This window comes from Ochotona curzoniae, unplaced genomic scaffold (assembly GCF_017591425.1).
Source record: "Ochotona curzoniae isolate NIBS_2020 unplaced genomic scaffold, NIBS_Ocur_1.0 contig_43, whole genome shotgun sequence".
Lineage (NCBI taxonomy): Eukaryota > Metazoa > Chordata > Mammalia > Lagomorpha > Ochotonidae > Ochotona > Ochotona curzoniae.
Genome location: NW_024466218.1, coordinates 19,072,584 through 19,096,221, shown reverse-complemented (window position 1 = coordinate 19,096,221; position 23,638 = coordinate 19,072,584). Strand labels below are relative to the sequence as shown.

Below are 23,638 nucleotides of genomic sequence, written 5' to 3'. Positions count from 1 at the left end.
TGCTTAATGACACAGAAATGCAGTCAGCTCAGGCCACTGTCCTCTTCTTCCTGCCCCTGGGCTCCCCACACCTCAAGTCTCTGTCTGCTATAGTGTGTTCCTCTCACAGTCCACACCCATGCCCACTGCACCAACAGGAACTGGGCACCTCTTCCTAACACAGAGACATGCACTCACACAAAATAGTTTTTGATGTAACGAACCTGACTGACAATTCTAAGCACTGGGGAGACTATACATCACAGCAACAGGAATGACTTCAAACCCACTCCTGGGCCACTGAGCCTTAAATTCCTTCCCCTATCTGCCTTAGAATTTCCCCAGAGTTCCTCTCCATAGCCTCTGGCCTTGTCTCTCACCCCATCCCCTACTCTGCTATCTTCACCTTCTCTCCCTCACCCCTCAATCACACTCATTCTTCTGTCTTTTTCTTCCCTTGCTCCAGGACCCTGCCTTCCACTCCCAAATTATTTTTCTAGATTGTTCCTCCAGGACAAAAGAGTATCTGCCCAAGGCAGCTACTGGTCTCTGATGGTAGTATGTCACTTGCCTTGCAGTCCAGGGTCTAAACATCCTTTGGTCCACAAGGACTGCCTGGACAGCAAAGAATGCAACAGATCTGGGGACCTCCTCCCAGCCACTCCAGATAAGAGCCGTGGTAGTGGTAGTCCCATGGATGCTTCTCTCTTCCCTACTGCTCTCCAGGGCCATCCCTGACATAGGGGCCACACATTCAGCTATGGCAAAAGAATGGGGTCTCATGTATCTTATGGAACGTGGTTCTACTGTTGAAAATTTACCATCTGAGAGTGTGGGATGATGCCTAGCATTTTAGCACAACGGCTCTGCCTGTTGGCTGCTAAAATGCCCTGTGTAGCCTGAAAAGGCCCTCCTAAGTGGGTAGCCCCACACTGCAGCAGCTGTTGCTTGAAGATCCACCGGCAGCCAGGTGAGGCCCCAGTTTCTCAGAAGGAAACATGCAAAAGTTTGAGTTTCTTTGGTTTTGGAAAATACGAATGTTTTAAAATTTATTCAAAAGGCAGGGAGGAAAAGAGAGAGGGGGGCATAGATCTTTCCTCTGCTGGGTAACTCCCTCCCTTCCCTGTAAGTGCCTACAGTAGCCAGGCTGGGTCAGGCAGAAGTCAGGAGCCCATACTCCATCCTAGTCTTCTCTGGAAGTGGCAAGGACCTGAGCAGTTGAGTTATCACCTTCTGCCTCCCAGGGTCTGCACTAACAGGAAATGAGAATCAGAAGTGAAGCAAGGACCAAAACCCAGGGCATTTTGCCATGGAATGTTGGCATATCACCAGAACCCTGGCCACTTGGCTATGGGATGTTGGCATTTCACCAGAGCCCTGGACACTTGGCTAGGGGATGTTGGCATTTCACCAGAGCCCTGGGCACTTGGCTAGGGGATGCTGGCATATTGAGCTCCATCTTAACCATTGCAGGAAATGCCTGAGTTTTTACTAGGCCCTTTATCCAGGGGCTCCCTGTCCTCTGCTGAAACACAGATCACCTGCTGACTCATCAGAAGTAGAAGTGCAGAATCTGACCTCTAAGATCCTTGGCTGGGATTATCCTAGCCCCTCCTGTCTCTGGCTCCCTTCCCCATCTCTTACCCCTTCCAAGCATGACCCCTGGGCCTGGATAGTCTTCTCTCTCTTCCAGGAAGAGCTGGGTCAGGAGAGCCTTCAGTCTTCCAAGAAGAGTTCCATCTCCATCTGTGAACACGGTGAAAATTTCTTGCCTGTCTCCCTGTCCTGTACCCCCAGAAGTGACTGTATGTCTTTCTGTGACTCTGGAAGTGCTCCCATGTGGTACCATGACTATGCAGAACGCTCGTCCTGCATTGAGCTCCATTTACCACCACCCCTTGTTTCTTGTCACCCCTTTACCTTGTTCTTTGACTGCAGAGCACTCTAAGGCTGAGGACATTGGGGGGGGGGTCAGTTTCTGCACCCCAACTTCTGGTAAGTCAGTAGGCAATCCTCTAGGCTTCTGAAAACTGGCCCAGCAAAGAACGAGGCATTCTTAGTCAATGGGTGTAGTAGAAACTTCAATTTCTTGGTGCTGGGATTTCCTGCAGTAGAGAAGATGCAGCTTGAGAAACCTGCATCGCATTTCAGCAAATGCTTGGAAATGTGTGTCCAACTGATCCTGGCCATGTCTGGATATGGCACCTACTATGGAACAATGTGGTTTTGCGTAGTGGAGCCAAGTGCTCACATGGAATGATGGTATTGTAGGCAGCAACTTTACTTGGTTGGGATCCTTAATTTATCTTTTCTTTAAAGCCTGTGTCTTAAACTGCTTCTGTTTTATTAAGCAGCCTGTTATAATAGGATTTTAGTGATATGAACCAGACAGCTTCCTCAGGGTGACTGTTCCTCAGGGCTCTTATTTAATGTGAAAACGCTCATCTATTTATTTATTTTAAAAATCAGCTGTCTTATTTATTGAAACAGAAAATACCTCAAATTTATTTCTATGTTTCCCATTCACAAAACCCTGATGCGCAGCACCAGAGTGCACACACTTTCCAAGTTTTGCCACAGCTGCTGCCACTCGGAAGTAACACTCAAGCACTGTTGGTCTCCCTTGGAAACAATATCCCTGCAGCAGTAAGACACCTCCCTACCCTGCCCCAAGCCTGCTGGTGCTGCTACGCTTTTCATTCCAGAAAAACCCAGAAGGTTCTGCCACCATTTCCCTCTCCTACCCTCAGTGCCCACACGGCACCATTTTCTTTTAAAGATTTATTGATTTATTTGAAAGGTGGAGTGACAGAAGAAATGAAGAGACATACATTACTTCCATCAGAAATAAAACAACACAACAAAAGCCAATGTTTCTATCCACTTCTAATTCACTTCCAATATTGCTGCAATCACCAGGTCTGGGCCACACCAAACCCAGGAGCCTGGAATTTTCACTGAGTCTCCCATGTGGGTGGCAGGGACCCAACTATGGGGACCATATTACTCTGCCTTCCTGGGCTCATTCGTAGAGAGTTGGATTGGAAGTGAGGCAGTTGGGACTTAAACTGGTGCTCATATGGGATTGCCAGCAATGCAAGCAGCCCCGCCTGGGCACACTCTCGAAATGGGTCGAACTGCACAAACCCAACTTAAACCTTCTGTTACTGACTTTGAACCTGGTTGTTTGGTAGGGAAGGACGTGTACTTCCTGGTGGTGATAAATAAGGAAGTGTCTCCTCGGATTCTCTTTTTCCACGGATTGTATGCTGGGCCCAAGGGTCCTCGCTAGGAGCACTCTGGTGAGGCCTGTGCTGTCAGTTGCTAAGGGCTTGGCTGTGGGATGGGAAGAGCCCGCTAGCAGGCCTGGCTTTCAGCTCACGTAGAGGATGGAGCAGATGTCGTCATGAGATTCAGGCTACCGCTCCGGAGAGTTGTGTGGTGAGGCTGCTCCAGCTCCCAGTCTGAGCTGGTTGAGTTTGTGAGTGGGAACTTGCCTGGTCACTGCACTGCCGAGCACTGTAGGTGCACTTGATTCTGTTCACACTGTTTGCAGGATGCCCACATGCTTCCCATCCTCACCCCTGCTTCCCTGTTTGCTGCCCTGCGGCCGAGTGTTTCTTTCTCTGCTGGAATGGCAGGACACTAGACAACCCAAGGGGCTGCCTCCACTTGGGACTGCCATGTCACTCTTGCTGGCAAGGCTAGGTACGTGAGGGGTGAGGCAGTGAGGCCCATGCACCTGAGAGTGCACTGGCATTCATCACATCCTTCTTCCTCCTGCATCTCCCAGCCCAGAGCAATAGGAAGGTAGGCAATTATGACTTTGCAACAGACCAGGTTCTGGTCTCTTTAATATTTTACCCATTGGTAAAGTGGGGGAAACGAAGCTGGTGTTCTTCATTACACTTTCCTTAGTGACTCACAGCAAGAAGCTGATGAGAACTATTGATGACAGCAAGGAGTGACACGAACTGCCTCAGTCTCCTCCCCAAACAAGTCAGAGAGGAATCTTAAAATTTTGGAAGCAGCGGTTGTAGCTCTTCCTGGGAATGGGATGATGGAGGAAGAGGAGGATGTCAGCCCCTGTCTCTCCTCCTCCCGAGCCTGGGAGCCATGAGCTGATCAGCCCTAACTATGTGCATGTTCCCTGCAGGAGCGAGTCTGCGTTTGAGAAGGCCAATGTTGATGTGTTCCGAGTGAGAACCAACAATGTGGGCCTCATCTATAAAATCAGGTGAGGAGCAGGTGCCCATCCAGGGTGAGGGTGGAGATGAGGGGAACAAGTCCTAACAAGTGACTTCACTGTTGGCATTTTCTGGGTGTTGACTGCCCCCTGATGCCATTTGTGGGCCCAGAGGCTCAAATCTTTCCCTCCCATTCTGAATCATGGTGCCTCAAACTTCCCCATTAGAGATTCAATTCTTGGGTTCAGGCAATTCAAGACTTTCACAGACTTGAGGGATGTGCTCCGAGAAGCACTGCAGCACCATGGTGAAGTGCAGAGTGCCGAAGACCAGATGGCATGGTGTCAAGTGTCTGCTGTATTATTGACTAGCTTTGGGATTTGGATGCTGGTGGCTCATCTGTGATAACCCTAGGAGCTGGCAAGTTGATACTTGCACCCAGTAAGCTCTCAGCAAGCACCCTGATGCAGGAAACCTATGAACAACATGCTCCCTGACCTCGTTCTCCTGGGGGATGTTACCTTGGATGTGTATTGGCTGCTTTGTAGAAGAGTCTTCAATGAATTCCCCTTTTTACTCCTTCACATTCTCCTGCTCACCTCTGCAACTCATACTCATTCGGGTTTCAGAGATAAAAATCACAACCAGTAACATGAATGACAAAGTGCTTGAGCCTCTGTTTCCTCCAAACATTAGGCTACTCCAGGATCCCCTCAGTGCTGCTGATAATGATGTGGATATTGCCTTCTGTCTTAGGATAGAGCATGACAACACGGGCTTGAATGCCAGCTGGTACCTGAACCATGTGATTGTGACTGACATGAAGCGACCCCACCTCCGCTACTACTTCAACTGCAACAATTGGCTGAGCAAGGTGGAAGGCGACCGCCAGTGGTGCCGTGACCTACTGGCCAGCTTCAACCCTATGGACATGCCCAGAGGTCAGTGCTGAGACCAGCCTGCCTGTCGATCCTCTATGCTCAGGCAGGGCTCAACCAGGTCTCTGTCTGGCTCTCCCACTTGCCATTGGTCTGCTTCCAGGGTCTTTCTGTTGGTTGTTGCTGGTGTGGAGGCCACGTAATCCTTGTGATCAAGCTTGTGTGCTCTGGCAGTTCAGGAAGAACAAAGGGGGACATGTGTGATGGGGGGTCAGGGCCAACCAGAGCCTGTGTTCCTGATGATTGTGACTCAGAGTCACCTCTGAGATCAAGGCTGCCTCTTCATTGTCCTATTAGCTTTTCTTAGGATGCCTGATGCAGGCAAAGTCAGGGGATCAGAACTGCCAGCTTCCAGAACTATGTCATCCTGTCCTCTGACTGCTGGTTTTGTGAACAGAGAGCAGACTTAGTGTTTCAGGGGCCATGTTTGGCCAGAGGCCTTGATGGGAAGAGCGGGAAGCCAGGAAACAAACTGCAAACACACTGTGTGCTCTGTCCTAGTTTGTCACCTCATCAAATATCTGAGTGTATTTTCCCTTCCAGAAAAGGAGATTTCAAACAGGCATGGTCACCATCATCCTTACTCTCACAGAGTCACAGAAGTGACATTCCCACAACCACGAGAGGCTAACACACAAGGACTTCTCCTACAAACATGCACCTGGGTGGGGACCAAGGTCCACCCTCTCCTGCAACCTCACTGGGTGGAAATCAACATACCCTCTGTCCAATGGGCCTGGCTCTCAATTTCTCTCTCTTTCCCTCTGATTTCCATTTCCATCCAGCATTGAACACTTGGCTTGTTTCTTGATAATCCTTTACTGTAGCCTTACAACTTCATTCATTCCTTTGAAAAAAAATGTGTTGTTGACCTTTCTTCAGCAAAAGCAAATGTGATCATTGCTTAAAGTTTAGAATGCAGAGATATTCAAGTTTAAAAACAGAATATAATGTCATCACCTGGACTAGGGACGCTAGGGACATTTCTGGGCATTCCATTTGAGTTTTCTGTATATACAGAGTTGGAAGTAATGGGCTGTTAGAACTTCCCTTCCTGTTTGTGTTTGTATCCAGGCTGTAAAATGTCACTCATTCACTGCCACCTGAGATGACTATGTAATGTGTTTTCAAGTATGGAGACACATCATTTATTCATAGAATCCCTTACTCAATGTTCATCTTGCATTCATGTTCTAACATTTTCTGTTAGAAGTGGTATACTTGTGTCTTGAACAGATCAACAATTATTTCTGTAAGATACATTCTGAATGGAATTTCTAATTCAGATAGAATGCATATGGTGAAGCGGGCTTTTGATGGATGTTTCCAAAGGACCCGAGTGTGTAGCTGTGCCCAGTTCTATTGACTGTGTGGGAGTGCCAGCTGCAGCAATTGTGTGTGTGTGTGTGTGTGTGTGTGTGTGTGTGTGTGTGTGTGTGGAGAGAGAGAGAGAGAGAGAGAGAGAGAGAGAGAGAGAGAGATTTTTCCATAGCCTTTGCCTGGCTTTTCAACCGGGTTGAATTTTGCAGATTCTCCCATGGTCCTTAAGCACTTGATCTAGTCTGTTTATCAGCATTTATCCTCAGCAAGCTACCAAGCTCACCATCTTCCTCTTTTGCTCTCCTGGTCTCCCTCTATTTGGCCTTTTTACACTGTTCAGATCGTCGTGTAACTTTCTGCTGTGGTCCCACAGAAACCCAGGGCTCCACTGTCAGTGGAAGAGCTTCTGAAAAGTCTTCATTGAGAATGGATGACTACAGCTCCATGATTTTTCCAACTTTCCCTAAGAGTCATCAAGGGTGCTATTTTCTGAGTCAGGCTGACTGGGCGTCCAACCCTTAGAAGGGCCCTAGATTAAACAATTCTAGGGTGTTGCTGTGGTGGTACAGTGGGTAAAGCCACCAAATGTGTGGCTGGAATCTCATATGGACACCTATTTGTGGCTCAACTCCTGGTTTCAGCCTCTCCCAGTGCTGGCCATTGTAGTCATCTGGGGAGTAAACTAGCAGGTGGAAGCTTGCTCCCACGCTGCTCTCTCTTCCCTGTTCCTGTTTATCTTTGTAATTCTTTCAAATAAAGAGTACATCTTCAAAAAAATTTTCCAGGTGGGTTTTGGAGAAAGGACTGAAAAAGCAAACCTCCAAATATTCAAGTGAGTGCTTTGGTGAAGAAATTATTTCTTTGTTTTTCATCTGATATCATAGCAACTTGATATTGTGGTTGCCCCTGGAAGCCTTTGGTGATGAACATGGGCAATATGATAGTTTTCTCCCTCACATTGGGGGCAGGTAGAGCATTTCCAAACTTGGGATGTGACATCAAAACCAGGAGGGAATAAAAGGGACCACTGACTGGGCCCGGCGCGGTGGCCCAAGTGGTTAAAGGTCCTCGCCTTGCACGCCCGGGATCCCATATGGGCGCCGGTTCTAATCCCGGCAGCCCCACTTCCCTTCCAGCTCCCTGCCTGTGGCCCAGGAAGGCGGTCGAGGACGGCCCAAAGCTTTGGGAACCTGCACCCGCGTGGGAGACCCGGAAGAGGCTCCTGGCTTTGGATCGGCATAGTATCGACCCGTTGCGCTCACTTGGGGAGTGAATCATGGGACGGAAGATCTTCCTCTCTGTCTCTCCTCTCTGTATATCCGCCTTTCCAATAAAAAAAAAATAATAAAAATAAATCTAAAAAAAAAAAGGGACCACTGACTTCTGGCAGCCCCAAAGTGAGGACAGATTCCTCGGTGCTAGCTGATGACCACCCAGAAGCTTCTTTCATTCCTGCCCCACAGAGAAGGTAGGCATTTGGAGATTATTGACCCTTTGGAGTGACCAGCAGGCAGTTGTGGGGGTGAAGAGGATAGAGCAGTGACTAAGTTTACAGATGGTTCTTGTAAGGAGGATCTCACACATCACGCTCTAAGACACAGGCGTGAGCGTTCTAAGACACAGCAGTACAAGACACAGCTTGTACTGCTGTGGAGCAGAATCTGAGCTGTGGAGCCCTAGGGCAGCTGTCCCGGGTGAAAACATCACCCCATGCCCAGCATGTCGCCTGTGTCCACATGGAGACTACTGATCACTCTAGGTGTCCCTTCAAGTGCGCCTCCCAGACAAGCACCCTGGCTGTTCCTTGCACTTTGGGGAAAGGACCTATTGAGTTACCCTCTTTCTTAGGGCATAAGGAAAAAGAGAGGCAGAAGATTCCAGAGGAATGAAATTGAAGTTGACCAGTCTCATGATTGTGCGGACTGGAGGTTCTAGAATTGAGTTCTATTTCTTAGCTGGTAAAACTGCTACACCCAGCACCATAAGGAATCCAGGGAACAGTACTAACCAGAACAGCTTTGCCTTTTGGCTTTCTCTGTGTCTGGTTTCCAGGCCTGGGGACCCATAACTGGGGCCTGGGGAGGCAGATTGTTGTGTCCTGTTAAGCCATCTGGGGACCCCAAGCCTTAGTCAGACACATTCCACATTCCAAATGGTTGCCTCACTCACATGCCACTTGGATTATTGGTTATTTATTTTTCTTTGACTCATATTTCATAACTTGCTGTGTAAGTTCATTTTACTTAAAAAATTCCTTTAAAATATTTATTTTTCTGAAACAGGTACAGAAACAAACATATATACACACAGATCTTTCATCTACTAGAGTTCTTAATCTGCTGATTGTCAGGTCTGGGGGCTTCCCAGGCCTATCTTGGATACCACATTATTGTAGTTCGTTGAGCCAGAAATTAGTTCACTCCCAGCTCAGTGCACACACAGTCCTGTCCCATAGCCTTTGCCTCCTTTAACAGAATGGCACTTGATTCAGCTCTATTCAGCTCTAGGGGGCAGACTGGGCTGTGAAATCTACTCTGTTCCTGAACTGCCCATCTGGGACCTGCTGTTCTGTTTCTGCTCCTGGTCAAATCAAACAGACCAGGAGGAAGGGCAATTCTTTGGGTTCACCTCCTGAGCTTCCAGTGAACAGTGAACATCCCTTCTCACATTATTGCTGGTGGAGTTCCAGCTGCTGCTGCAATTCTGATTGCCACTCACTGAATGCTGCTGCCATATTAGTCACTGCAACACCTCACCGTTGTGTCTGCTACTTTCCTGTGTCTGTCCATCTCTAGGTACCCCTTTGCTGCTGTTCTGTCCTCTCCTGTTTCTTAGAATGTGCCTTCTCTGCTTCACACTGGCTAATGTTTCTCCATCTGTTAAATGTATCCTCATCCTATTCCACCATCTTTATTCTCTGATTTGTTTTTTTCTTTTAAGAGTTTTTATAGTTTTGGTTCTTGCATTTAATTAGTTGATTCATTTTGAGTTAAATTTTGCATGTGGTGTGAAGTAAAGGTCCGATTTTATTCTTTTATTGGTGGCTATTCAGTTTGTCAGTATCATTTTTTGAAAAGACAGCCCCTTTCACATTGAATAACTTTAGGACTCTTCATGAAGATCATTTGACCGTGCATGTGAGAATCTATTTCTGGGCTCTTTGTTCTAGCCCCGTGGCCTGTGTGTTTTTATATCAGTGCCACATTGGTTTAATTTCTGTAACTTTACAGTAACTACTGAAATCAGGAATTATGGCTTCCCACTTGGTTCTTTTTCTAGGTTGCTTTGGCTTCTAGTTCACTTAGTGTTTCTGAAATATTCATTAGCTATCTTTGGCAGTGGCAGTGCTCTGTAGTGACTTTTCAGACATTTCTGCTCATCTGGAAGAAAAAAGTGCCTAGTCTACCTCAAGCCCTGAGATCTGCCAAGCTGCTGGAAAACCCTCTGAATTTTCCTGAGTCACCCCCACATGAGTCAGCAGTTGGTGCCAATCTTGGCTGATTCCCCATAAGTCTTGATAAATGGTCCAGACAGACATCTCCCATGACTCAGCATTTCAGGCATACTTAGAGCTGGCACAGGCACAAGCAGCCTCCTTGACATTTGTCTCCTAATAAAGTGGGTGTCAGGGGTCCTGGTATCTTCTGGGGTCCATGGGAGGTTGGCAGCCATATTGCTGTTTATCATTCCTGGGAACACAGTCTTGGCTATCAAATTGTTCAAGAAGCAAAGTGAATTTCCTCCTGCCATCTGCCTCTTGGCAGCTCTTCCATTGCTGAGGATGTCTGACTCTCTTCCTGGAGTATCACTTCCTTCCTGCCTGTAATATCTCACGCTCTTGACAGTTCAGAACCCAGAGGGGCAGAGTAATTGTATGGACTTCTGGTCAGACGTTAAACACAGTCTCCCATGCCTTCAGACAAAGCAGCAGCAACAGCAGCTGCCATTGGTAGTACCCAAGCTACACATTAATGGACTTGGAGATGAAGATGTGGTCACTTTGCTCAAGATGCTCAGAATCCAGTGAAAAGAAAGGAGCCTTTAACACAGAATGTCCACAAGAAGATTGTGGCTAGAGCTGATCTGATCCGAAGTCAGAAGCCAGGAGCTTCTTCTAGATCTCTCATGTGAGTACAGGATCTCAAGGTTTTGGGTCATCCTCTGCTGCTTTCCTAAGCTCCAGTCAGGGATGGGAAGTGGAACAGTCAGGACACAAACCAGGGTCCATATGGGATCCTAGCACTTGAAAGGGGAGGATTAATTGCTTGAGCCATTGCACTGACCTCCAACCCTGTGTCTTAAAGGAGTGTGGGCTAGAGGACTGAACCTGGTTGGGAGGCAAGAACAGGATCTGTGCAAGGCAGATCCATTGCTTAGGCTTTTCACTGCTAGTATGATGTCACTTCCTGCCTTCTGGCCAAGTAATTGCCTGCAGCTCAGTGCCAACCCACAAACCCTCCCACCTTGAAAAGTGTTGAGATGATCACATGGCTTAAATTAATACCAAGTCCATACCACATTGCCTGGGGGAAGCTCTGCCAGCTTGGCCAAGAGACAGGTCTCTGAAGCAAAAGCTGCATTCCAACTGTCAGACCCTGACAGTTAGAATCCAGGCATCATAAGTATTTCAGACTCAGACCTTGTCCCCAGGATCCAGAGAGCCCTGCCTTGAGGTGAGGACTGCCCCCATTCTGGCTCTAGCTGGGATCCATTCTCTAGGTGTTGTTATGGACAAGCTGCCTTCTAGGGGACATTTAATCTCTGCTGGAGGATTAATAATGAATGTAGCTGCAGCCAGTTTTGCCCTCTGCTTCTGTGAGCCTGGGGGGTTGGTTGCTGGAGGAAAGAGCCTGCCCACAAGCAGAAGCAATGGCCTGGGTGGGTGAGCCAAGGAGGAGCAGGTGGTGGCAAGGGCAGCTCATAGATTGGCACTGGCATTGTTGCCGTTGTTGCTATCATAGCCAGTGAGACAGGCTGTGCCTGGACTGACATGTGCCTAGAGCCTGGGAACAGGGTAGAGTAGGGATGATTGTGTCTGCTGAGCATAGTCACTGTCTCTGCTCCCCCATCTCCCATCAGCTGCCAGGTTGTGATTTCATGTCTGTTCACAGGGACAGCCACACAGCTGCAGATATGCACCTGGGCTTGTCAGTGCAATAGTGCCCAGAGAGCATTGGACAGGACAGGCTAAAAAAGGGATTGGGATTTGTGTAGAGGGGCAGATTATGCTGACCTGTGGTGGATTGTGCACCTGCCAGCTGACTGTACCATGCAAAGCAAGTACCAGTGAAAGTAGCCCATGTGATTGGTGCAGGATGGAGAGTTTGCCAAAGAAGCCAGAAGTCCTGACTTGGGCTCAGATTCTGCTGGATGCTCCCATTTAACATGTAAATTACTAATTAAAAATATCACTGTTGGCATATAAAATACATGGGACTATGCAGCTTAAGTTTCCATCATGGCTTTGCCACCCAATAGCAATGATACCTGGGGCAGATTTCAGCTCCCCTCTATCCTCAGCTTCTTTCCCTGTGGTGCTGCTGGACTGTTTGGTCTCTTGGGATATTTCAGTGAGCTGGAAGAGTCTGGGCTGGCCATCATCCACAAGGCCAAAAGGAGACTGGTGGGGTGCCTCTCTTAGGGCAAGACTATTCTCCTCCCCCTTCCCAATTCCAGTCTCCCATTCTTCCCATCTTTGCACAGCACCCTCCTCACCCCATGGGCTCAGTCTCTATGCTCCTGTTGTCTGTGAGTCAGCAACTCTGCTTCTCTACCAGCTGTGTAAGCATAAGCAGACACCATAAGCTCCGTGTCTCTATTTCCTCATCCATAAAATGGGACCACCTAAGGTAGATTGGAGCAATGAGCATTAAATAGTGCAGTGGCCAGCATCAAGTAGGGACTCAATGAATGATGAAAAAACAGGTACATATTCCTGTGGGTCAGCACCTGAGATTTTCGCTTTTCTTCCCCCACCTCCAGGCCTGTTCCAATTCTGAGATTCTGGCCTCTCAGAATCAGAACGAATGTTAGAGTCAGTCAGTGGCAGATGCCCTGCAGAGGTTGGCCAGTCTCATGTTGATGACTGGGTGAGGTGGGGATGATAGGCCCATGACCTCAACTACAGGTGAAGCCTGCAGGGAGCCCAACTCTCCTGGCAAGCCTGGTTACACATTAGTTAGGGCTCTGTGAGCTTTGGTGCTGTGGGTACTGCTTTGAGGGCCATGATTCCTCTGGATACTGCGGAGGCGGTGCCAGGCCCATGGATGGGAGCAGGGTTGAGGACTTCAGGGTGCAGAGAGCTGGGCCAGCCCTGCTTCATTCTCCTCCCCTGAACTTCACAGCAGCTTTCCGCCCACCTTCTGCTGCCACCTCGTACCACACACAATCATATCCGGAAAGAGTGGGAAGCAGAGAACTGCTCCAAATGATGCCCCAGTAAGCACATCAGAGGCTTTCAGGACCAAAAGGGACTTTATTTCTTCTCTTCTTGGGAGAGAAGAAAATGGAAACCCAGGAGGTTAAGCCACCTGCTCTTGGTTGCACAGCATGGCTCTGGATTCAGATTGCTGGTTTGTGCTCCTCCAGTGTTTTTTTTGGTGCTTTGTTTTTTGTTTGTTTGTGTGTATGTGGTAGGGGGTTCTTCCAGGCACCAATACCCATGCTCGGGGTGAATAATACAGGCCCTTCTTTCCAGATGCTTGGAGACTAGAAGAGAGACAGTCAGGCAGTGAGTGTTGACAATGAAACTAGATAGAATGTGCTCAGTGGGAGGTAGCACAAGCCATTGGGAGTAGAGAGGAAGCGGATACTAGGAGGTATTCCTACAGGAGGTGGTGTTCAAACTGAGACTTCATGTGAGAGAAGCAGCTTTCTAGGCTTTCAACAAGAATGAGGGCCCTCGGGGGGACACAATGGGTTCTGCTGGTATAGGGTTTCGTTTACAAAACTGGGCACCCCACTACAGCTCATGCCCTTGGTCTCTTTGCCCCCTGTCCCCACCATTTTTCTGCCAGCTAGCAGCCATAACCTTTGGAGCATATGAAGAATATTTATGGTTTTGTTGCCAGCCTGATTATTTTGCTTTTTGAACAGGTGTTTTGAATAACCCTTGGGTTCATTGTTGTTTTGGCAGATATAACACTTTCCTAGTCCTGCATGAAAATCTGAACTTCAGATCTGGTCACTGTGTTGTCCCTGACCTGGCTCTGAGTGTCCTGTCCAGCACAGCAGGCTTCCTGTCAGAGTGCCATCCTGAGTTCTGAATGCTGGCCACAGTGGGCCCAGTGAGTGTCAGAGGCCTGCCTCCCTGGGACTGACTGGCTTCCAGTGGCTCTCATGTCCATTTTCCTGCCTTCCTACATCCTCCCTCTAGCCTAAGAGTCACTTTAAGCAGCTTAGGCATGTTTGGGGTCCATTAAAGCTTTGACAGCTTCTTGGCAGTGTCTTCAGAATTAAAGATGTGACCCAGTCACTTGCTGACCTCAAGAGACTTTAATCTTCAGTTCTCAATCACTGGGGGAAGAAAGCATGACCAATGCTTAAAGAAAAGTCTAGAGAAGCACAAGAAGCATCATAAAACTGTCCTTAATCCCATTACCCAAAGATAATAGGCAGTCTTCATTTGGCATTTATCCAGTGTCAGGCATAATTCCTAACAAACTGTCTAGCTGTCACGATCTGTCTGTGTATCTGTCTAAATAGCTATTTAAATTTTAACAACTTTCATTTCACAGATGAAAGGAACCGAGAAACCAACAGGTACAGTGGCCTGCATGTCTGTGTGGAGCCAGAAGTAAACTGTGGGGCTGAAACTTGTTCACTGGGAGCATTGCCTTAGAGAAATGTGAACATTATGGAGAATTTCCTTCTTATTTGTATCTGGTGTGTGTGTGTGTGTTTGTATGAATGTTTTGAGCACTGTTAGCACGATTGAATTATAATCAATTTAGTAGTTATGCTATCTCATGTAGTGTATCTAATAGCCTCTAATAATCTACTAAAAGTGATTTTTAACTGGTTGGATTGTATTCCATGAGTGGGAGAATATCATACTTTGCCAAAGCGATCCCTTGGTTTTGCTATGTTCAGGCTGTCTCTAACGTTCTCTCGCTATGAACAATGCTCTGATAGATACCCTTCTAGGAAATCAATGAACACAGTTGCACAGTAGGAACTCCATGCTGTGCCTGGGACTGAGTTGTAGGACTGAGGGCTGTGCAGACTACTGAGGCTTTGAAGACATTTTACCTACTCACTCTCCAGCAAACCTATGTAAGCTCAAGTTCATCTAAAACCACATGAGCAGGACTGGTTTTCCAATGTTATGGGAAGATCAACTATTTTAAAAAGACTTATGTGTTTTTTTGAAAGGTATAGTGGCAAAGAGAATAAAAGAGCAAGTGAGAGATATATCTCTGTCTAATGGTTCACCTCCTAAATGGCCACTGTGACCAGGAGCCCAGAGTTCCTTCTTAGTTTCTCATGTGGGTGCCAGGGACACAGGAATATGTACCATCTGCTGCTGTTTTCCCAAGCTCATTTGTACGATGCTGAATCAGAAGTGAAGCACCTGGGACTTGAACTGCTGCTCGAACATGGGAAGCTACGTTGCAAGCAGCATTTGAATTGCTGTGCTGCAGCGCTGGCCCCAGAGAGATATGCAGTGCAGCAGAGTATGTGTTGGAAAGGGAGGAAGTGTCACAGGGTCACTGGGGTGTGTAGGTGGATGAGAAGGGTCTGTTTAGGGTGGCAGTGGAGAAAGGTGAAGGACATGGGTAGGAGTTCAGCAGGGGCTGGCCGTGAGGGTGTGAACAGAGAGTGAGAAGGGCGGTGAGGAGGGGCAGCTTCTGTGCTCTGTTCTGTGCTTCAGCACCTGCTAGCATCAGGCTGTCATGGAACGGTTTCTTAGGAAAGTGTAATAGCTGTGTATTTATTTGATGAGGGGTGTGGAGTGTCTTTTCTTTTGCTGCTTGTGAGCAGCTCTTAATGACTTAGTGATTTCAGTGCAGTTGCATAACCAGGCTTGGCTGAGGTCAATTCTTCTGCCTATCTTTGAGCACATTAAATGCCAAATGAGCAATGTATACATGGGGAGTCCTTGAGCATGGTTCTGTGGGCTTGGAAGTGGGGTCTTTCCGAGAGAGCCAAGGAGGTGTGCTAAACCTGGCAGGGTGGGTGCAATGACAGTTAGAAGAGAACCCTCTTATTCCAATGAAAGGAGTCCAAATATAGGCCTCAACATTTCTTTTCTTTGCTTTTAAAATAGTTTCATTTACTTGTTTAAAAGCGAGAGACAGGGTGTGTGTGTTCAAGTGAGCCAGCAAGCTGGTGCACTCCCCAAATGCTCACAATGGCCAGGAGCAAAGGATGCAACGTAGATCTCTGACACAGGAGGCAAGAACCCAAACCATCATGGCAGGAGCCTTCACAGCTTATCTTGTTTGACCAGGAAGCTGGAATCAGGAGATGAAGCCAAGAATTGAACCCAGACACTCTGATGTTGTTGCAAATGTAGGTGTGGGCCTATTCATATGGCCCTCACCTTTTCTAACTGAGCACACTTGGTTTAGTTTCTTACCCTTCTGCTTCCATTACTTTGTTGGCAACATGGTGCCATTAGCAGCAAATAGGGTCTAGTGTGAGGATGAAATGGGATGATAGTTGTGACCAGCACGTGATAGGTCTGCAGGAAGCATCAGAGGCTTTTATCTCTTGGACAGGTGAGTGGGTCTGCAGGGGCAATGAGTTTGAGGTCTTGATGCCTGGGATGTTCCAGTCCTGTTCAGGAAAGCAAGAGTCTGGAGTTGGGACAGGGGATGAAGACGGATGCTCTGGGAGGAGAGTAGAAAACAATGATCTGGGATGTCTTCTCTTGCATGTAGTCCCAGGATGTGGAATGTATCCCAGAAACCATGGGAAGCTTGGAAGAGCCTGAGCAAAGAGGCTGGACTCACTGGAGGCATGGACTGAGGCCCTGAGGAGGGGTGGTTGTACGAGTCAGGTGAGAGGTAAGGGGCATAGTGGCTGTTGGAAGAAGAGGAAACCTTTTGTGCAGTTCAAGGGGATGGAGAACTGGGCCTGGGAAAGAATTGGTCAGTCAATGTGCATGACCTAGCACCTGGCACATGGCACTGCCCACCTGCCCATCCTTGGGTTCTGCAGCCCACCCCATCCACACACCTGCATAGGTGGCGCAGAGAGAGAGACTATTCTGGCAGGGAGAGAACATTCCCTCTGGTCCCCCACCCCCAGAGTAACCGCCCTGAGTCTCCTCCCTCTCCATTTTCATCTCTGCCCACGCAGCGCCTGTGATCTCTCACTTCCAAGCGTCTTGGCTCTTGGTGAGCGGAAGTGAGGGGTGTCAGGGTGTGAGCCACGGCGGATTTACTTGGCGGGGGGGAGGGGGGCAGGTGAAGCCAAGGCCCATCGTCCTCCTGTCACCTGTTGCCCACCCTTCACTTGCCCAGGTGCCCATAGCCACATTGCTTTTCAACAAGATCTAGGGACCTGGAACAGGCAAGGGAAAGAAAGTTCTTGGTTCATTCATGATTCTCTGCTTCCAAAAGAAAAAAAACATCCACATGAACCTCTCTCTGAAACTCAGATCTGTGTGGGGTGGGGTGGGATGGGCACCTGGTCAGGGGACGTGGGCTTGATTTCTGTCAAGGGGAGCAGCTCAGCCAAGCTCGGCTGTGTGTACAGCACCAGGACCCTGGGGTGCGGCTCCTTCATGGTGCTGCCTCCCCCACGGCCCAGGGCAGCTCCCTGGAGATGCGTTCTGTCGCTACTGTGAGCTGCCTGTTCCAGACACAGCGCAGGGGAGGTGCGGGGGCGGCTGGCGCACCAGGCGCAGGCAGGCAGCACGGGGCTGCCAGTGACTGCCTCTTCGCAATCCCACGCAGGCAACTTCCGGCCAGCCTGCAGGAGACAGCTCTCCTGGTGAGGGGGAGAGTAGTAGCCTTCTGTCTGTGTCTTGGGGCCTGCAGGGGAAGAGCAGGCCCTGGCTTGGCATGTACTCCCCTCTGTGCAGGGTGAGGTGGGCACAGACAATTGTTCTAAGGCTACAGCTGATACCACCAGTACAGGACTCCAGCTCAGTTTCTTTTGGCTTTGGAACAGCTTAATCTCTGGTCGGCATTTCTTGCTGTTGTAATTGTTCAGATCAATGTTGTAATTGGTTTGGCCTTTCTGAACTTGCACTCACCTTTAGAGGAAGGAGGCAATTGCCCCAAAAACAAGGCTGCTGGGCTCAGCTGTATCAGCTGGGCACTGCACAAGTGCAACTAGATAAGAGAGATTATAGAGTTGGGTCTTTATTGTGACAGTTATCCAACAGATGACACTAAAGTGTCTTGAGGAAAAAAATTTGATTTTTTTCCCCCTAATTTGCACAAAGATCCTATACAGGCTATTGGAACTAAAGGAGCAGAGAGAAAGCAGTTCTAGGGAGATAATAGCAGGTAAAATGCCAAATGGGTAAACTATAGGCCAATTCTGGAACTGGCATTGGTAAGCCCTGTAACCTGTCACTGTGTCCCAGGTTTTCAGGGCTTACTCAGGAAAAGGAGTGAAGTCCTGGTTAGCCCTCCTCAAATTTGACCTTCCTGTCTCTCCGTGTTTATTCCTTGCTTCCTCTCAACTAGACTGGGAGCTAAAGGCCCAGCTCCCCAGGGAGCACAACAGATGCTGACCCCTTTGGAAAATCCCAAGTATTTGTCAGGGTCTGGAGCCTTTCAGCCTCAGTCTGGTTCCATAGAGGGAGGGAGCAGGGAAAGCTGGCCCTTCCTGTCCATGTTGGGCACATGCTGGCTTTAGAGCCCTGGGCTGCTCAGTCAGTAGCTCACCTGTGCTGGTGTTGTCCTGTGGCCAGCAGCTCCCCACCTCCCAAGCCAATGATAGCAGAGCTGCCTGAAGTCCCTGCCAAGAGACACACACAACAGCACCCAGGAGTGCAAGACACAGGCCAACGTGTCCATGTGGGAAGGAGGGCTCAGTGGGGTACTCTGCCACCTGCCGCCTGCTTCTGCTCCTGACTGGTGCCTTACAGGAAACCTTTGCTGAGCCTGGCCTAGGGCAGGAGGAGCCCTGGAACTGAAGATCGGGGACCTGACCCCAAACTCCTCAGCCTTGTTCACTAAGGCTGTTTCCTTGTCTGTAAGGACGCCAGCAGTGCCTTGGCTGTTGCAGTTGGATGGTTGCAGGGCACAAGGGTGGATAAGTGATTTGTGAACTGCAGTGCCTGCATGGCTGTTATTGATCATAATTCCTGCAGATGTCATTTGTTTTCTTGTGGCTAGCACCTGGCTCTTTCCCTAAACTGGGACCCCTCTTCTAGTCCTTTTTCTTCATCTCCCTCCTTGTTTTCCTGATCCTTTATGACCCTGGGTAGGAGATGGTCAAGCCTTCCCCTTTCCATCTATTATCAGGGTGGCAGCCCTGTTTCACAGGTGGGCATCAGGCCCCCTCCTGGGCACTGGACCTAAGAGGTGAATTCAACATTCAACACCCCTATGTGACTGCTTTGTGCTTATTGACTTGCCAGGGAGGAAGGCTTGGTAGAGTGCTGACCATTTGCAACAGCGAGGACAGGAAGCCCTGTGTGATCTGTTCTTGCTTTACACTAGTGCATGCATCAATCATGAGTCAGGGCTGGCCCAGGGCCATGCTTTGGAAAACAGCACATTAAATAGCATGAAGACTGTGGGAAAAGGTGGGAGAAAAGGAATACGGAAGTCACTTTGTCCATTGATGGGGCCTTTTGAGGAAGAGTTTTTTCAGGTGTGTGTGCCCACCTCTGCTGTGCTTCTTGTCCCCTCCTTGGAGTACAGGGTGGTCACCTATCTCACAGGTCTCCCGATTTCCACCCAGCCAAACATATGGGCACCCAGATCTCCATGTTGCTGAAGAAAGTCCATGGAAGTCAGAGGAGATTCCCACTGCTTCCCCTGCACCCTGGCTGCTTCCTGACCCCTTGGCTGTGGCACTTGTCTGCCTCTGTGGGAATGGCCTGGAAGCTCCTCTGCACTGCAGCCATGGCTGCTTGACTCCTGACCATCAGCCTGGATCAACCATTGTCTTGCTTTTGCTTGCCATATAGCCTCTCTGGGCTATCCTGGGTCATGGATGGTGCGTGACCCGGAAGCACTGCCTGGGCTCCTGTTCTGTGCTGAGACAGGTAATACCCCTCCTACCCCCCGAGGGGCTACTGTTGTCTCTGGACTTCTCACTCCAGGCTTGGGTTCCGTCCTTTCTGGTTAGACATAATGGAGCTGCAGATTTAGAAACAGAATGTAACAGTGCTGTGTTCCCTCACCTGTGGCATTTTCTGTGTGATGTCCTTCCTTAGTGGTTCTCCACCTCTGTGCGTGGCCCAAGGTGACTGCCCAGGCGTTTCTGGAATGGGAAACACACTGCCCAGAAGGGCATCTCATTCCTGTTTTGCGTAGGGGTGTCTCTGTGTGTGTTTGTGTCTGTGTGTGTGCGCATGCACTGTGTGTCTGTGTGAGAAAATTGCCCTCTTTGTAATTCAGCCCACCAATTCTAATTCTGTCTTCAGAAATGATTCAGAGTGTTGGATGTTTCTTCCACAAATGCTTCCCAGACCTTCTCATCCCCTCTGCTGTGTGACTGTGCCTGATTCGTCTGGAGTCCTGTGGTTGCCTTCTAAGTCACTGATGCTCAGCAGTGAGTGGCTTTCAGAGACTCCTGCCTCTGTCCCTCCCCTCTCTTCTCCCTTTCCGTCTCCAGTTTCACCAGTTAATGGGCCTTTGGTGGAGTAAGCTCTAATCTGGAACTGGAAAAGTTCATGAACCAGTATTCATGGTCTCAGAGGCTCTGCCAGCCAGGGAGGAAAGGATCGGGCTACCTACTCGGAAAATGACAAGAGCAGAATAAGCTGGTCATTCTCAAGGTCCTCCTGGTCTTTAGAAATCACATGACTCAGAAAAAAACATGGGGATTTGCCTGTTTCACATTCTCTTCACTCAACCTGAGTGTGGCCTAATTATCAAACCTGGGGCTTCCCTGGGTCTGACCCCTTCAGAAGGATCTGGTCTCAGCTATGGCCTCAAGGAGTCTTAGGCTGGAGGGGTGGTGATCTGAGAGTCCCTGTTCATGCAGGAGCCTTTTATCAAGGATGAGAATAAAGGGTTTTGGTCTCACCAAGTGTGCACTGAGGGAAGAGGAGATGCTGCTGCTTCTGGCTCAGTGTTCCCACCTGGTCAGAGACTACTTCCAGGACTCTGTGTATGTATGTGAGTGTGGGAAAAGGGTTGTCCTCTACATTCCTTCAGGAAGGAAAAGGGAAGACAGTTGTTCCAGTTTTTGGAAAGCTGGAGGAGTCTTCTCCTTGCCAACTAAACACACACAACCCTGGGCCTCTATTCCCACCCAAGAGGCAGACAGTGGGGGAGACCTGAATGAAATCTCAACATGTTGTCAAATTTACATTGAATTCCACTGTCTTGTCAGGGCCATGGCTGAGGCTACAATGTTTGGAGGTTACAGAAAGTTAAGTTTTGTGCAAAGATATAGGCACCAGATATCAGTCTTTAAAAAGAGTATCCCCTTAGTATGTATTTGCTGGCCATTGTTTGTGCTTCTTGTCTTTGCCTTGGCTGTGGCCTCAATAATGTATGTCTAAATCAGTTTCGTGTGCAGAATCCAGTTTCCTACAATGAATATCTGCACTGTGATGCAGTGTGAAGAACAGGTAGAGGAGGCAGCACATGTGTACTTAGGGGGAGATAGTTTGGTGGGATATTCACGTATTCTAAGGCAACACTTTCCTAGGTGGACTCAAAGGTCACCCTCCACCACTCAAGAATGCCCTGCATCCAACTGAACAAGGACAGTTGGGACTGACTTGTTTCTAGCTGTTATTGACAGGAATGATGGCAGGCAACACATTACTCAGGGCAGGTAGGAGGGGTGGGCGAATGATATGGTAGCAACTTTGGGGTCTTTGTTCTCTTCAGAGTACTAATGGGATAAGGTCTTCTCTGTCCTTGCTTCTAGGTAACAAGTATGAAGTCAAGGTGTACACTGGTGATGTGATGGGTGCAGGAACAGATGCCGATGTCTTCATCAATATTTTTGGAGAGTATGGAGACACAGGTAAATGGGTTTGGATCCTTGCCTTGTTAAATGCAGTGCTGTTTCTAGAAGGCTTGTTTCCCACAATCCTGGTGAAAGAAGGCAGCTTATGGCCTTTTGGGGCTTCTCTGCTGATGATGTGTCTTCTTGTGATGTGGTTTGTCATGTCCTGATTTGAACAGCAAGCTGTCCATCATGGGCTGTAAACTCTGAGTGTGATATACTTTTATAACAAAGTACAACTGGGCATAGGATTTGATTAAGATGATCATTGAATATGGGCAAACCCAAGGTTTGGGGAACACATTGCCACTCACACTATTTATTTCCCTAAGGTTCGTAAGTTGTGACAATAACAATTGATATGGCCTCATTCAATGTGGTGGTTTGGGGAAAGGGGTCTGGGTGTAGGATTACATGGGACTTCCTGTTCCCAGTGGAACTGAGGCAAAGACAGCTGTCTGTGTTGGGAAAATGTCTAGGGTAGCTGAGCTGATTGGGTGGCTTTCTGCATCTGGAATTGTAGTGGAATAACACAGTAGGCAGAAAAGCTACAGAGGTGTGTGAATTTAGGACATGAAATGTTAAGGACTTTTAAAGAGGCTGTTGATCTCATAAGGGAAAAAGAGGGGAAAAAAGAGGGGGGAGAGAGAGAAAAAGAGAGAGAGAGAGAGAGCGCGCGAGAGAGATGGAGAAAGGAGAGAGTGACAGGAGAGAGAAAACAAAAGAGAGGATTACCAGGTACCAGAAATGAGGAAACTCAAAAGTCTTGATCACAAATTGATGTAGCAGCTCTTGAAAGGGAGATTTATGCTGAACAATCTAGACTAAAGGATGAGTTTTTGTGCCCAATTGGAGCCAAAAAGTGAGAACACGGGCCATCATGGGACATGTGAATTCAAGGTTAGAACTGCTCATGTAGCCAGGAGCTCAGGAGGTTCATAGGAACCTCCTCAGGGAAAGCTACTGACCAGGAAGCAATTGCTTGTCTCCACAGGAGTTTTCTATAAAAACACTGCTGAGAAACATGCTTCAGGCTATACCCCATGTGTGCCGGAAGTCTGGTTTTAGGCTATCAGTATGGTTTGGGAAGCCTACTTCCCGGATTATAGAAAGTTTCTTCCATGCCAGTCATAAATTCCCCTGGGCTCTTGATAGAAACATTTGTGGAATTCCATGATATTCCCAACAAGCTGAGATCCAGGAGACCAATTCACTTCTAAAACTGCGAAACACTCAGCGACATACTCCTCCATGACTAAGTGTCATTTACACAGCAAATAATAAGCCTGATGCCTGAGTGGCAGATTACAGAGTACTCTGAGAAAGGCTACAGCTTAAATTGCTTGAGCTTATGCCATAGGTGAACTAAATATTCAAGAAAATGGAAAAGAACCAAATAGAGCTGCAGAAAATGAAAATATGATTATTAAAAATGAACATTTAATGGATAAAGAACATTATTAGAAATAGTTGAATACAGAATTAATACATTCTAAGATAGATATGAACAAGGTACTCATTTGCAACACAGAAATAAATAGAGGTGGAAAATATAAAATGAAAAATATGAGATTGAAGGAGAAAAGAAGAATTTTTGATAGATGTTGAACAGGAGTTCCCAGAAACAAGAATAGGTGAAACAAAATAGTGGAAGAAAGAATGGATGAAAGGCTTTCAGGATTGAGCACAGATATAAATATTCAGACTGAAGTGGAAAAATGAGTCACTGAACAGAATACGCAAAACAAACTCACATTTAGAAACACTGTGATGAAACTAAAGGCAAAGAGAAAAGATCTTAAAAGGTAGCAGAATTGGCAGATTGCCTTCTGGAAAGTCACACGGAGAGAGCATTCCTATAGCAACCTACAGAGGGCGTAAATTCATGGAATTGTATCCTCAGTGTTAGGAACAGTAAGTAGCACACATGAACCGATAATTCTGTACTGGCTAGGAGTTATTCCAGAGGGAAGACAAAAATGAACAAATCGCCATGCCAACAACGAAGAGATGGGATTGCCATTCATAGACCAATGCTTCAGCAACCGCTAAAGGATGTGCTTCAAGAAAAAGGAAATTGAGTTACAAGAAACACAGAGTAGAAAAGCACTGACT

The 23,638-nt window shown here is 48.0% G+C and overlaps 1 protein-coding gene across 3 annotated transcripts in view; it reads left to right on the top strand.

Moving 5' to 3' along the window:
- Window positions 1-23,638, top strand: part of LOXHD1 (lipoxygenase homology PLAT domains 1) — a 147,119-nt gene that overhangs the window by 10,649 nt on the left and 112,832 nt on the right. For all 3 annotated transcript variants that reach the window (XM_040984720.1, XM_040984719.1, XM_040984721.1), the window contains exons 3-5: window positions 4,136-4,216; window positions 4,923-5,107; window positions 21,443-21,541. In XM_040984720.1, coding sequence (XP_040840654.1) covers window positions 4,136-4,216; window positions 4,923-5,107; window positions 21,443-21,541 — 365 coding nt within the window. The remainder of the gene's footprint in view (window positions 1-4,135; window positions 4,217-4,922; window positions 5,108-21,442; window positions 21,542-23,638) is intronic.